The 13,844-nt window shown below is 44.9% G+C and overlaps 1 protein-coding gene across 21 annotated transcripts in view; it reads right to left on the bottom strand.

Annotated features, from left to right (window-relative positions):
* BIN1 (bridging integrator 1) overlaps positions 1–13,844 on the bottom strand; it is a 92,646-nt gene that overhangs the window by 7,000 nt on the left and 71,802 nt on the right. For 6 of the 21 annotated variants that reach the window (XM_039698517.1, XM_039698552.1, XM_039698525.1 and 3 more), the window contains 7 exons: positions 12,019–12,147; positions 9,063–9,170; positions 7,417–7,440; positions 3,349–3,441; positions 2,459–2,569; positions 1,557–1,658; positions 276–326 (listed from right to left, as the gene is read on the bottom strand). In XM_039698517.1, coding sequence (XP_039554451.1) covers positions 276–326; positions 1,557–1,658; positions 2,459–2,569; positions 3,349–3,441; positions 7,417–7,440; positions 9,063–9,170; positions 12,019–12,147 — 618 coding nt within the window. The remainder of the gene's footprint in view (positions 1–275; positions 327–1,556; positions 1,659–2,458; positions 2,570–3,348; positions 3,442–7,416; positions 7,441–9,062; positions 9,171–12,018; positions 12,148–13,844) is intronic. The other 15 variants (XM_039698543.1, XM_039698588.1, XM_039698561.1 and 12 more) reach the window with 6 other exon arrangements.

Raw genomic sequence — 13,844 nt, 5'->3', positions numbered from 1 at the left:
CTGCCCTCAACCCTTTCTTCTATTGAGAGAGATGAATCCAAGCCTGGGCATACCCACAGACTGAGACCTAAGCTGCAAGGTAGGGATGGGAATCAGTGTAGTATCCTAAGCTCCCTCCACTCACGTGCACAGTTCATGCACATGTTAACAGCCAGCAATTCCTGGCTGGGTATGGTTGGGGTTAGGGAAATGAGTTGTAGCACAGGATACACTGTAGAAGGGTTAGAGGGCTTCAGTGCAGCTACAGAGTCATGTTAGCAACACTCAGAGCTCACCCTCGGCAGCTTGGAGAGTCTTGAGTTCATGGCTGTTGCACCCACATCCAGCTAAAGTGCAAACACAGGGCGTTGAAAAACTCTGATCCAAAAATGCCATCTGCTCCACAAACGCCATTTCCTACCACAGAAACTGGGGGAGCTGACATTCATTTCCCATCCAGAAAGCTTTCTGACAAAGAAATGTTCACAAATGCTTGTGTAGGGCAGTCCCACCCAGTGGGGAGTCTCGTCTCCAGAAAGAATCAGTGCCTGTTCCCCCAAAACCTTCCTCCTGTAGCTGTGTGGGAACTGTTAGCATTTTATAGCTCCATCTCACAAGCATCAGCATGATCTGCCTCCACATTTCACAAAGCCAACAGCTGGGCCACAAAGAAGACCTACATTTTCTGAGTTCGTGAACTGCATCACCTTCCCTTCACCCCTTGCAGAATATCCAGATGTTATCTGAACTCGGCCAAAGCCGAAGAGCTGATGACTGCTCAATCGATTTGGAGAATTCTCTTTCTTTTCCAAACAGAAACCTAGAGATGTGAGCATTAATTTTATAAACTCACCACCTCTCTCAGTCAAAGTAGTAAAACTGCTGCAGATTGTCAGCTGGGTGCCCACAAACACAGAAAGTGAGGACGACTTACTCAAGGCTTCTAGCTCAAATTAAATAAAAACATGACCAAGTAAATTCAGGTAGAAGATGGGCAGCAAGACTTGTTCTCTGGAGCTGAGACCTGCTCTAGCCTTTGATTCTGCTGCCATCTCCTGACCAAACACAGTCATTTGGAAACAGCCACTGCTGTGCTGAAGTGCAAGACATCATCCACCACCAGCTGCTTTCTCAGAGCTCCAACATTTCTCAAAAGAGAGGAAAACATCATAAGCTATGAGTCACTTTTTTCAAAGCCACAGTCTGCGCTGTAGTGGTCATAGGGAATGTGCATCAAGTTTAAGGGCAGCAAGGAGGCAAAGCATGGGCTCTCTTGGGCTCCCTGATCAAGAGAGCCACTGTATTGGCTCAAATGTTTTGACAGGGACAAGAACCCATGACTACTCCATATGCTTTATGCAGGATAATGTCTCCACTTTCCAGTGACAAGCAGAGTCCTCCCTTCTGTTGCAAGAAGCCAATCTCAAGCTCAAGGCCAACCGGCTCTCTTGCCAGCTCCCAGCCACAAACTAAGGGCTCAGCATTCAGCCAGCCAACTGTTAGTGAAGAAAGAAGCAGCTCAGGAAAGCCCCTTGGCTCCACCTGGCCCATGCTCACACCCTGCCTCCCCCACTCACCTGCTCCTCAGGGTTCTCAAATGGAATCACAAGCACCACGTCCCCAGCCTTCAGCTGCAGCTCGTCAGTGTCAGTGGCCGTGTAATCATGCATGGCCTGGACCTGCAAGGGACAGGAGAGCAGCACTTTGAGCACTACAGCCTCAAATGCCACCTGAAACCACACTAAGTGTTATGAGCCTCCCGGCATTCTTCAGGGCTTTGCCATTCTTTCACTTTCAGCAGAACTCACAGAAAAAAATGGGAATGACGAAAGCAGAGAAGTGTTCCTATAGTAAGACGCTGTAAATTCTCACTTTCAGGGCATGATACAGCTGTGCTTTCTGGCTACCACACTCCTTTATGCACATTAAATTTGTGGCTTATCTTCACCCAAAATCACTCCTTCCTCCATGCCTTTGCCGCAAGTGATCTTTGGCATATTCGGAATACCCACCCAACTTTCCTGTCTAGTCCTATACTTTTCTCTGTTAATTCTGACTTTATAACTTCCCTGAACACAGAGTTCTCTGCTCCTGCTGGTGTTCCCAACTCTTCTCAATTTGTCAACTTGCACGAAAGTGTAACTTTTCCTGTCAGGAGCACATTTTATCCACTATTATCCAGAGTCTGTGACTGACACCACCACACCACCAAGACAGAAACCACTCCAGCAGAGAGAATGGATTTTGCTGCACAATACAGCAAGACCTTTAGATACTGATGCTCTTACATAATCCTTTAAAACATCTGGAACTGCATGAAGCTGCACTGCTGGAGAGGCAGATTTATCTCTCCTTCTACTTCTGTTCTGCCTTTCAATGTGGCCTAGCCCATGGCCATGCTGAGTAAAAGCAGCTAATGCCTTACAGGGTTAAAAAAAACCCTCACCAGGAACTCGATGCTGCACAGCCACACACTCACCTTGAACAGAAATCCTGGGGGCATGTCAGCTCTCTCAGATGAAGCACCTCCTTCCACAGTGCCATTGACAGTTGCAGGGAAAGTTTCCACAACAACAGCAGGCAAAGAGCTCTGATAGGCAGTGGCAGCCAGGAAGGGAAAAAAAGACATTGAGAAAAGAGAACCCAAAACTGAAGCTCCAAGTCCACCCTGGAGCATCCAGACCCCAACCATCCCATGGCTTCAGTGGGTTTTACGAGCACACCAGTCAGCAGCAAGAACACCCCAAGGGACAGCACAGGCAGCAGCGGGAAGGCAGGATTGGTGACTGCTGTCTTTCTCTGCTTAAGGCTGCAGAAAGGCAGGAATGAGCTGTAGGTTTTCTGAGACCATAATGCGTGGCATTTCCCAGTTGCTGTGGTCACAATGCAATCTCATAGAGCCCTCCTGGAACAGACAACTCAAATGTGACAGCCTGTAGGAACAAAGCTGCCATGAATGGGACCTACCCCTGACCCCTAAAAGGGCAGTAGTGTCACCAAAAAGAGAGGAAGCCTGGATATCCAGGAGACACAGCCAGAGCCCAGAGGACAGGGTAGGTAAAGTAAATGGCAAGGAAGGGGGAATCCAGCTGACAACACAGCTTAGGACAGCTTGTGGGCTGACTTTGTAACATGGGTGAAGGGACAATACTTTTACTGACTTTTCCAGCAGAACTTCTCCCTAAGCATTACACAGATAAAATGCAACAACAACTAAGTCTGGTTCCTGAATAAGAGCACTGTAACTCCTCTGGTGGCAAGGATGTGTTTTTCCAAGAAGCTACACAGCTCTTTTCCCAGTCTAGCCTCCCACATGTGCTGTGTAACAAGGGGATGGAGAAAAGGGATTGCTGTCCCTTGAGTGTTTACCGATCCTGAGTCAGCTTCAGTTTTAGATGCTTCAGCTCCAGCTGCTGCTTCTGATCCAGCTGCTTCAGCTCCTGCACGGGCTGCTTCTGCAGGCTGCAATACAAAAGTCATCCCAATGGGAAGTTACTCTCATTCCAGCCACACGAGTGTGCAGCAAAGTGCAGCCCAGCCTGCCCAAGTGCTCTGTGCCACTGCCTGAGCCATCTGCTGACTAACAGGTGAGACACTGTCGGGTCTGGCTGCAATTCTGTCTTCCCCTTTCTCTGCAACTCATGGAAATCACAACGAAGTCAGAAACCCTCAACTCCAGCCATGCAGTATGCAATAATTCAGAGGAAATCAATGAAACGCCAAAAATTCTGTGTGCCTCTTCACAATCCAAACTGAAGACCTACTTTACACACACACACACACAGAGTATCTATTATTAGATGTAGATTGCCCACTTCTAAGAGAATACAAGTTCTCTTGCATGCCAAAGAACAAGGATCTCTCCTTAGTTACTTCCAAGGATAACAATCGCAGAATATTTAAGTACTCGCCTACTCCCAGAAGAAAAAGAGCATGGTAATAATGCGTCCAGATGTGAAATTTAGTCCAGACCAAGCATCAACACATTAGGACTGAATCAAACTGAGCTAACTTTCACTCCCTTCAATTTTGGACCGGCCCAAAGAGTTGTGAATTTGGATTCTTTTGTGAATATTCTATTACTAAGAATTTTCTATGAATATTCCAGATGGGGTGCATAACACATTTGTGTTGATGGAAAGTTTCTACTGCACAAAAGCTGCCACTACCAAGGAGATTCAGCACCACCCACAAATCACTGCCTGACAAAGACTATTCTAAAAAGCCTGGGGACAGGGGTTTCTGTGCACAACAAAAGACCAACCAAACACCTATGACAGACTTGCAGCAGTTCAAGTTTTTATTTGTCTTATCTGGAGTCACATGAACTCTTTCTAACACAAAATTAAAGATATTCATTTGCCCTTCCCAGATATTGCAACAATGCAGGAAGTACATTGGATCTGGTAGCACCAAGGCTGCAAATCAGCCCCTTGGGAGACTGGCCAGGCAGCATCTGGGAAGACTCCCAAGATTTCCATTGTTAATGCATGGGAATACCCAGCTTTAGCATGCTACATGCCTCATACATTTGATAAACACATGTTGTCCTGCCTCAGCTGGGATAGTTGATTCTCTTCCTAATAGATGGCTACATTTTGGAGTTAGGATGAAAATAACGTTGATGATGTAGCTGTTGTTGAGCAGTGCTTACACCAAGTCAAGGACTTTTCAGGTTCTCATGCTGCCCTGCCAGCAAGGAGGCTGGGGAGCACAAGGACATGAGGGGACACAGCCAGGACAGCTGACCCCGACTGACCACAGGGATATCCCAAATGCCATCATGCTCAGTGTATAAACTGTGGGAAAAGCGGATCAGGAATCACTGCTCAGGAATGAGCTGGGCATCAGTCGGCTGGTGTTGAGCAATTGTTTTTCATTTGCCTCACTTGGGTTTATTTTGGGTTTCGTTTGTCTCTGTTATTTTTCTTTTCATTACAATTATTATTTTGTTTGAATTAAGATGGTCTCATCTCAGTCCACAAGGTTTATTACTTTTATCCTTCTAACTTTCTCCTCCATCCCACCAATGGGAGGGAAATTAGTCAGTGGTTGTGTGGTGTTTCACTGCCAGTTGGAGTTAAATCAAGACACATGCACCCCTGCATACAACCATATTTAAAACAAGGCATTGTCCAGATTCCTTAATGTTGAAGATCTTATAGTTCCAACCTTACAAAACTCCAGAGTAAAACAATCACCATGATAAACCTTAAAGTACACCCATCTGGCTACTAGCCATGCACTAGCACAATGCCCCAAGCAGCTTTCCAATAACAGCAGCAATAACAAAGAAATAAATTCTTGATTTAATAAAAATCCATTACTTTACCTTCAGCTGTTCCAGTGGTGCCATCTAACACATTCTTTCCTCCCCTATCACATCCTTCCTCATGTCTCCCAATCACCATGTCCACAGGCCTATACTGCCAGCAGATATTACAGAGAGCAGTTCCCATCCTACAGGTTTCCCTCAGCAGCTTCGGTAGAGCTAAGGTAAATATATGCATATGAAATGCTACAAAGGATTCTCCTGTTTAATTGGATTCACTCCCAGGTTTTCATTTGGGTTCAGTGAAATTGGAACAAATGCTAGGCCAGCTCTATCTGACCAAGCATGAGTTTTATATGGGCAAGTGAAAAGGACCTCAAGGTGAGGGTTCAGGGATTTTTGTTGGGTTGTTTTTTGTTGTTTTTTTTTTAAAGCAGCTAATTTGCAAAAGTAGTATGGAATAATCAGAGAAACTGGATCCAAATTAATCCCCTGGATTTCAACAAAAGGCATTTTCATGTCAACTATTAATTTTTCTATTTATATACCCGTGGGGCATCCTGAGGCCTATAAAAGCATTTCCAGTCACGGAAAGATAGTACAGGGAGAGGAAGAATTGCTCACTGCTGCTACCAGGTTCAAAGGCTTTGCTTATTTCAGCAGCAGCATCATGCACACCAAATGCACATTTCCAGTCTGCAGAACTAAGACAGTTCTGCTGCACTGAAGTTTCTATGCAGTTGTTAACCTCATGGCCTATGGGACTAAAGAAACCCAAAAAAAGTCTCCTCTCATCAACAGCTAAGAACATTTATGACAAAAACACCTCAGAAGACTTGGAGAGGAAGATTCCCCTGCTTTAGGAAGCTCTGCTCTTTGTGTATGGTATGCAAGGTGAGAATTGGTACAGTGAGAACACCTTGAATAGTAGCATTTCCTGGCTGAGCAGATTCTCTTTTGGGTAAAATCAGTTTGCAGGATGAGAGAAGTGGTTAAAAAAACCTTGACCAATCAGATCAGTCATACCTTACCCCTGCCCATTCACCTGAAAGGAATGAGACTTTTCCTAGCTAAACCAGTCTCTTCTTCCCTATGACAGATTGACAATGCACATACAGGGGAACAATAGATGTTAAACACTGATGGCTGATAAAACACACAGGGGAAACCTTCGTCCTTGACATCACCCAAGCTCATGTGAAGGAGAGTGGTGGCCACAGTGAGTCCTTAGGCCAAGGCTAAGTTGTGTCCTTCCAAGTACATTCATTCTAGGGAAGTACACTCATGTGGCCCTTGGGAATGGAAGGTTGGCAGGACTCATTTCCTCTGCATGAGCCAAGGCCAGGAGCTTTCTCAGTGAATGCAGCCAGTTCCAGCAGCAGGCCTGAGTACCAGATCATGCATTTTCTGTCCACACTGCTGGCTGCCAGTCCAGAGGGACTCAGAAATAGTTGTGCTTGCAATACCTCTAAGGGGGCTAATCTGCAGCAACCTGAGGCCACACATGTAGAGAGGGCATAAATGAGGGTCAGGTTTTGGTTCAGATGCAGGGCATGTGCAGGGTCTCACTGTCAGCAAGCTGTCAGCTGTGGCTGAGGCAGATGCCAGGCAAGTCTTGGGCCAGCAGTTAACTTCCAGTGAAGACACAGGGTGAACAAATTCACATCACTGACAACGATGGTTGATGAACAGCAAACACCACAGACAATTCCAAATGTGTACATATCTAAGGGTACAGGCAGTAATGATGATATATTTATGATAGCTGAGACATTTATTCATTACACACAAGACCAACAGGACGCAGAGTTTAGGAAATGCTCTGTTGCAGAGAGTGAGGATGATGCCACAGTAGTATTAAATATGAGGTGAAGGTCACAGCATTATGCCAAGGGAAGGATGAGTGGGTTAGCAGGGAAAGGCAATGGGCATGTGCACTGGTAGAATTATAAGTCTCAGAGTGCCAGACTGACTTGCAAACATGTGGTTGGCCCTGGGGCTTCATACAAGGTGCATAAGTGGGTCCAGCAGCACACAGAGCAGCTTTGTTCTGGGGTGTGCAGGAAGGGGAAGCAGTGAAGGAAAGGAGACAGGCATGTGAACAGAGCTGGCACTGGCATGTGAACAGTACATGATAAGAGACAAAAGCTGTATGAATTTCTTACCTCCCATAAATCCCAAGGTAAAGACTAAGCATGTCAAAGAGCAACAAAAATAAAACATGTTTATACATGATTATTTCAGCGAGTACAAACATTACAGACACTGATCAGACTGAAGCAGACATACACATTCAACAGCACTTATCTCTGCATGTTTTGAAAATATCTGTTGGTACATGAGTTTATACATTCCTGGGAACAGAAGACCTTTAAGGTCCCTTCCAACCCTTAACATTCTATGATTCTGTGGTGTCTTTGGATCAGCAGTAAAATACCTTGACCACTCTGCCATACAGGAAATAAATCTGACTGTTTTGATACCTAGGTTTCACTATTTTTGTACTCTGCTTACCAGTAGAAATTATTGATTTTTGACTCTCTTTTAATGACTTCTGAAGGTACTAATAGTTAGATTAGAACACTAAATATGCTATTGCTGAGCACTTTTGAAAAACCCCTTAGTGTAATATTTGTTGCTTGCTGGAAGGATAACAATTCCATTTTAAGTCAAATTTATCCTATGTCAGTATAACCAATTATCTGAGTTCTAGCTGGTAATTCAGAAAAAAAGTTGTTGGCTTGTTTTTTTTAAAAAGCTTATTCTTATTTATCTGAGTTCTAGCTGGTAATTCAGAAAAAAAAAGTTAATTTTTTTTGAAAGAAGCTTATCCTTACATGCAGCTTGTCCTGAAGGCAAGTAGACACAAAATGCTCGTGTACCCATATAAAGTTCCAAAAAAGAATATCTTTGCCATATTGGCATGTATCCAATGACGATAATAAGTATCTTGCAGATACAGTATTTTAATTTAGGGGAATCAAATGCCTAATGTTTGACGGCTCTGACAAAAAGAAGTCTTATTCCTACAAAAATCCGTGCCATACAGACCTGTTTAACACAATGATACTGGAGATGTACTATAAACAACCCAATTATGTCAATTACAAATTTTAGTGGCATCCACAGGCAAAAAATAGCCAGTTCACACACATAAAATGGAAAGTCTCAGTGAGGACAACAACCATATTCAGGATGCACCTCAAAGCCTCCAGTCATGTAGATGTAAAATGAGGCACAGTCCACCTGCCTCTGACAGAGGACAGGACCAGGTACAGGCCAGAACAGAATCAGGCATCTTCCTTTATGATACCACACTGTGATAGGCAGGAAACTGCTTCTCAACTATGAGTGCAAGCTGCGTCATACAGATAAAAAAGGGCTTCATATCACTTGAATATCCATTTACAGCCTTATTCACCTTAAGTAACTGCAGATTATCAAAGTGTCTGTTAATTAAAAATCCATTTGAGAGCAATTTATAGCAGGAGCACAGAGCTCAGGCTGAATTCCCATCCACAGAATAACAACTTTAGTACATACAGCATACAGAGGATGCTGCTCTAGGGAGGGACATACATTAAGTGGATCATCAGAGCTAGCCCAAGCACCCCACAAACACCTAGTCTCTGACTGTGGCCAGGCCAGCAGCCACCTGATTCTTCCTGGACTTCCACATCCAACAGAGAAGACCAAGGTCCCCATCCTGGGCACCCACCCAAGCCCAGCCACCCACAGCTCAGGTCCATGTCATCGTTCAGGTGGGTGCAAGCCAGTTATGAAGGGAGAAGGAACGGCGATATGAACCAACCTGGGAGGCGGGTGTGGGGGTCTTCCCCACAGTGGCATCTGGTTTAATGGGATCAAAATCCAGATCCAACAGGCTGGCTCCCTCCTGGAAGGGCCCAGGGGCATCAAACTTGGCAGCAGTGAGGGAGAAAAGTAGTATGAGCATTAGACACGCGCGTGTGCACGGTGGAGGGAGGGCTTGTGATATCCCAGAGCTGAGGCTGCAAGCGCAGAAGAAATGGTGGCAGCGCAAACACTGGATGTGAGTCCTGACTGCCTGGTGCCCACAATCCCAGGCAGCACACATGGGGGCCCTGCAAACCAAATCTGAGCCTTTTCCACAGCACTCATTCATCTTCCCACCTGGCCAAATGAGCTGACATGGTGTGAGCACCTGACCTGCTGCAGTCAAAGGGATCACAGCCACTGACGAGTGAGAAGGGCTGCTCCTCTGAGTGGATCTATTCCCCACAGCACATCCAGCTGCCTTTACACTGACAGATCAGCTTCCTCACCTACACATAAAAGAGCTCCCCATCCATACAACCCACCTCAGGAACAAAAATCCAGGCAGAATACCACTCAAACTGCTGGAAGGGAAGTCTGAGAGACCTCAGAGCTAACTCCCAAGGCCGCTAATTTCTTCCTGCCTTCTGAGTCAGAAACACAAAATATGGCAGCTCACCCTAGCTAAGGGATTTGAATCCCCCCCAACTCAAAAATGCTGCTTTCAAAAGCTTTCATTTGTAGGCATCCCATAAACTTACACATGTAAGCCTTCTAAAAAGCACACTTTTAGAATTTGAGAAGCTTTGCTATTTTCTTCAAAGTCATCAGAATAACTCCCTTTGAGTGAATAATGTTCTACCTATAGACAATGATCCCACATTTGCTGATTACCATTAATAAGAAATCACTACAAAGGACACAAATCATTAGCATTTAAGACTGGATTATCACTTTGGTGGTTTAGATTTAATCTAACTACAAGATACTGCTTTTACTCAGCTTCAGAGGAAGCTGCTGTCTTTGGGAAGTCAGAAGATTTGCTTTCCTATGACCCCCAGCTCACCGGCCCTACTGCTTCAGCTATCTTTTCAATAACACAAAATTTGGCAGGTTGGTCTCCACAGTTTATGAAAATCCCACAATGGAAAAGCTTCTGGAAAGTAGTAAGTCACACCCTTTGAGGTAAGTCCTCTGAATACCACCGACATCACCATCATTTTCACCTCTTTAATTTTCTCTTACTCCAATTTTCTTACAGATTTTTCTCTGCCTTATGAACATGTCTTTTGAGATCCACAAGGAAGAGGATGAGGATAAGGAACTAAGCTCTCATCTCAAAATAATGAGCCCTGACCAGCATGCAAAAACCAATTAGCATTCTAGTATGCTCTTCCAGCACATCCAAGCCACCCATCAGAGAGGTTACAACCCCAATCTTTAACTTTGTTCAGCAGTGAGACCTCAAAGGCTGCAGCGATGGAATAATCTTACCTGTCATTCAAGACTTGAATGCAAGGGCTAACACTCCTTGCCTTAACCCAAATCTCCCACAAGACAGCTCACTGGAAGTAAGACACCTGACAGGAAGAGCCCTGGGCAACACACTGAGTGCCAGGGGCTGCTGGGCCCTTCAGTGAAGATTGTTCTGGAAACCAGAGTCCTCCCTCAGAATTCCCATCTGGTCAAAAGTCACAACAGGTCCCATCCTGGCTCAGAGCACTGATCAGGTGCAGAAGAATATTTCTAAGGGCTGGCATTCACATAGAAATACATGATAGAGACCATGGGGCAGACAGAGCTGTCCATTACAATACAGGAGAAGGAAGCACAGATGATGATAAAGAGTTGCTCAGCTGCCTGCAGTCCCCGCCTTCCAGCAGTGATGTCAAATAATCTCTCCACTCTGCAAGTTTTATCTATTGCAATGCCAAATCTAACATGGACTTCCTTCCCTCCCCACTTCATCCGTGCCCCTCAGCAGCTGGGTGGAAGGTGGCAAACCAGAGGCAATGGAGCAGCGTGACGCAAAGAGAAATAAGAGAATGAGTGAGTCACAGATGAGCACTGATAGAGATATGATTTGTGCTTTAACAAGCATTTAGGGAATATATACACACATGTGTATACATATATGTGTGTATATATATTTAAATAAAGTAGATGCAGGCATCTCATGATACAGCCAGAAATCTGGTCAGGCTCCTATATACATAAGGACTGCCATTCTCCTAGACCCAACAGAGAACTTCCCACCTGGACAGCCTCTCTGGTAGTAACATAAATCAAAGAGAAAGTGAAGAGGAAAATCCATAATTTGAAAACTTTTTCCTTCTTCAGGGCTTCAGAAGGTGCCACTTGACAATACTGACAGACTGTGTCAGCAGACTTAAACTACAGGCACAGTCCTGCCCATGTAACTGCATCAGCTACTCTTTGCAAAGAGAACGTTGTCAAATCCTTTTGGCCTTTTCTGTGCAGACCTAGGCTTTAAACCACAAAGCCCACAGGTGAAGGCACAGAGAGCACAAAACTGTCTTCTCCAAGAACTGGCAGAGATGCCAGGATCAGCAGTTAGGGATGCACATGAGCAGAAAAAAAATGTTTCACCCACACTCAGGATCAGTGGGTTTGGAGAAAGCATAGCACACCACAGGATATGAAGAATGTCATAATCCATGTGCACTGCTGCTGAACAAATGCAGTGATTACTTTCTGGTATCTTGACCAGGTGCATTTCTCCTGTTTCTTCTGTGAATGAAAGCTCTCAAAAGGCAAGCTGTTACTGCCTTTTAGGTACTCTCCCCTTTAAGTCAGCTCCTAAGTAATCCTTTGTCTTCTGAGGTCCAATGCTGAGCTTGCCTTCCTCCTTTACCTGACCAGGTTTCATGGCTTGACACCTCCAAAGAGAAGAATGGTCTGAAGGAAGAGTTCAGAGGCAGAGAAAAATTAGGCAGGGCATAGCAGCTAACCTGCGAAGGGGTTGTCACACTTATCTCGGGGACAAAATTGTCATCAAACAGACTGATGATGTTCTCCTGCTTGATCTCCTTGGAGGGAGTGACTTTTGGAGGCGGAGGCACCGGAGGCCCTTTCCTCAACTGCATGCAAGTGAGCACATGGCCACAGCACAGACGGCGACACCCAAAAAAACCAAAGACAGGAACCAGGTTAGTCACAAAAACTGAAGGTGAGGAAAATCACAACCACTGGCACAGAGCAGGCTCCAATCAACTCCATCTGAAGAGAGAAGGGAAGGGGTGAAGGGTTGAACTGAAATAAAACAAAATAAATAACCACACGCCTCCAGAGAAGGTTTGGCATCATTAGTTACACTTCAGCCGTGGGCAAGTTTCCCTCTGCAGAGGAGAAGCGTAACACAATTAATATGCATTGACAGGACATGCATACATAATTAAAGCATGTGCAACCTTCAAAAGAACCACTGGGAAGGGAGCAGATCAATTACTGAGAACATGATCCAAGAGAACAGGCCAGCACTGCCTCCCTTTGCCATACTCACCGTACCTAAGGGAATGAGGGAACAGACTCCATTTGTCCTACAGTGGGCAGGTGGCCATGAGGACAGACTCATCTGCCCAGTACTGGCTCCCTGGCTTCCACTGTGCTGTAAGAAAGGTCTGCAGGAGCTCTTGATGGCATCTCAGCTTTAGGCAAGAACAACTCAAACTCCTGAGAAGCCATGACTGCTGTGAGCCCAACTCTGCTCTCAGTTTCACCAGTGAGCATTGACAGTAATGAGTTGTGTCTCCCAAATGGAGATCCCCGAGAATACATAAACCACCTCACTCTGTAACTCTAACCCATTCTATTACCCCTCATCATGCTAAAGATTCAGCCTGACACTGCATCCACACCCCATGGAAGCTGTGGTAGACCCCGCCTAGACCAACCCATCCACATAACTTTTCATATTTTGCTGTGCACAAGGCTTAATGATCATTTTTAGATCAAATCAGACTTTGAGAAGCTGCTGCTGTGTTGGAGTAAATCAGCCATACAAGTTCCCAGCACCACAGCAATGCTCAGCAATGATAGTGTTTCCCACTTACAGTGAAGTTTTCCAGCTACTTGATCTTCTGACTGCATCCAAGGCAGCAAGACCCAGAGACCTGACCATGTGCACCCAGTGTATAGTGTCAAGCCCAGATCTGAAACACAGAAATCCCTTACTCCCAAGGCCTGTGTTCACACTCCTCCAGCACATAAATGAGTTCTACACAGCCTTTATTCAGATTTCTAAGAAAATCCCCAGTTTTCTACTGGATTAATCTACTTTTGAGAGAGTGATTGTGTATGAAAACACACTTTTTTACCCCTGAATAGCTAGCTAGGGGAAATAATGGAAGCATGTTCCCTTCCAACTTTTTGTTTGCAGAAGGTGGTGTGTCCATATTCCCTGAGAACAATTCTGTCCTGAAAATTCCCTGTCTTCCAGTTGCAAGAAGAGACCAGAAGTTTCAGGGAAATGCTGTTCTCAGAACAGAACCACCCTCTGCAGAAATGGAAGGCTCCAATTACTAACTCTCAAGTTAAAAATATCACAACTCTTCTTCTATTTATTCCTCTAATATGAATAGTCAGTATCCTTCATTCCAATGCAATAGTGTCTTAGAAATCACCACTTCCACACTATCCAGCATTACTTCCAACAGCAGTCTAAAACCACATTTCAAAGACAAGATGATTGCATATTGATGCTGGGTTATACCCATAAATTCATCCTGCACTAACAACTTTGTTGCCTAGAATAGAATACATCCTCTAAAATCCTTCT

The sequence above is a fragment of the Passer montanus genome, unplaced genomic scaffold, assembly GCF_014805655.1.
Source record: "Passer montanus isolate IOZ18808 unplaced genomic scaffold, ASM1480565v1 scaffold1, whole genome shotgun sequence".
In the NCBI taxonomy this organism is placed as follows: Eukaryota; Metazoa; Chordata; class Aves; order Passeriformes; family Passeridae; genus Passer; species Passer montanus.
Note: the sequence above shows the minus strand (reverse complement) of the source record. Positions and strands in the feature narration are given on the sequence as shown.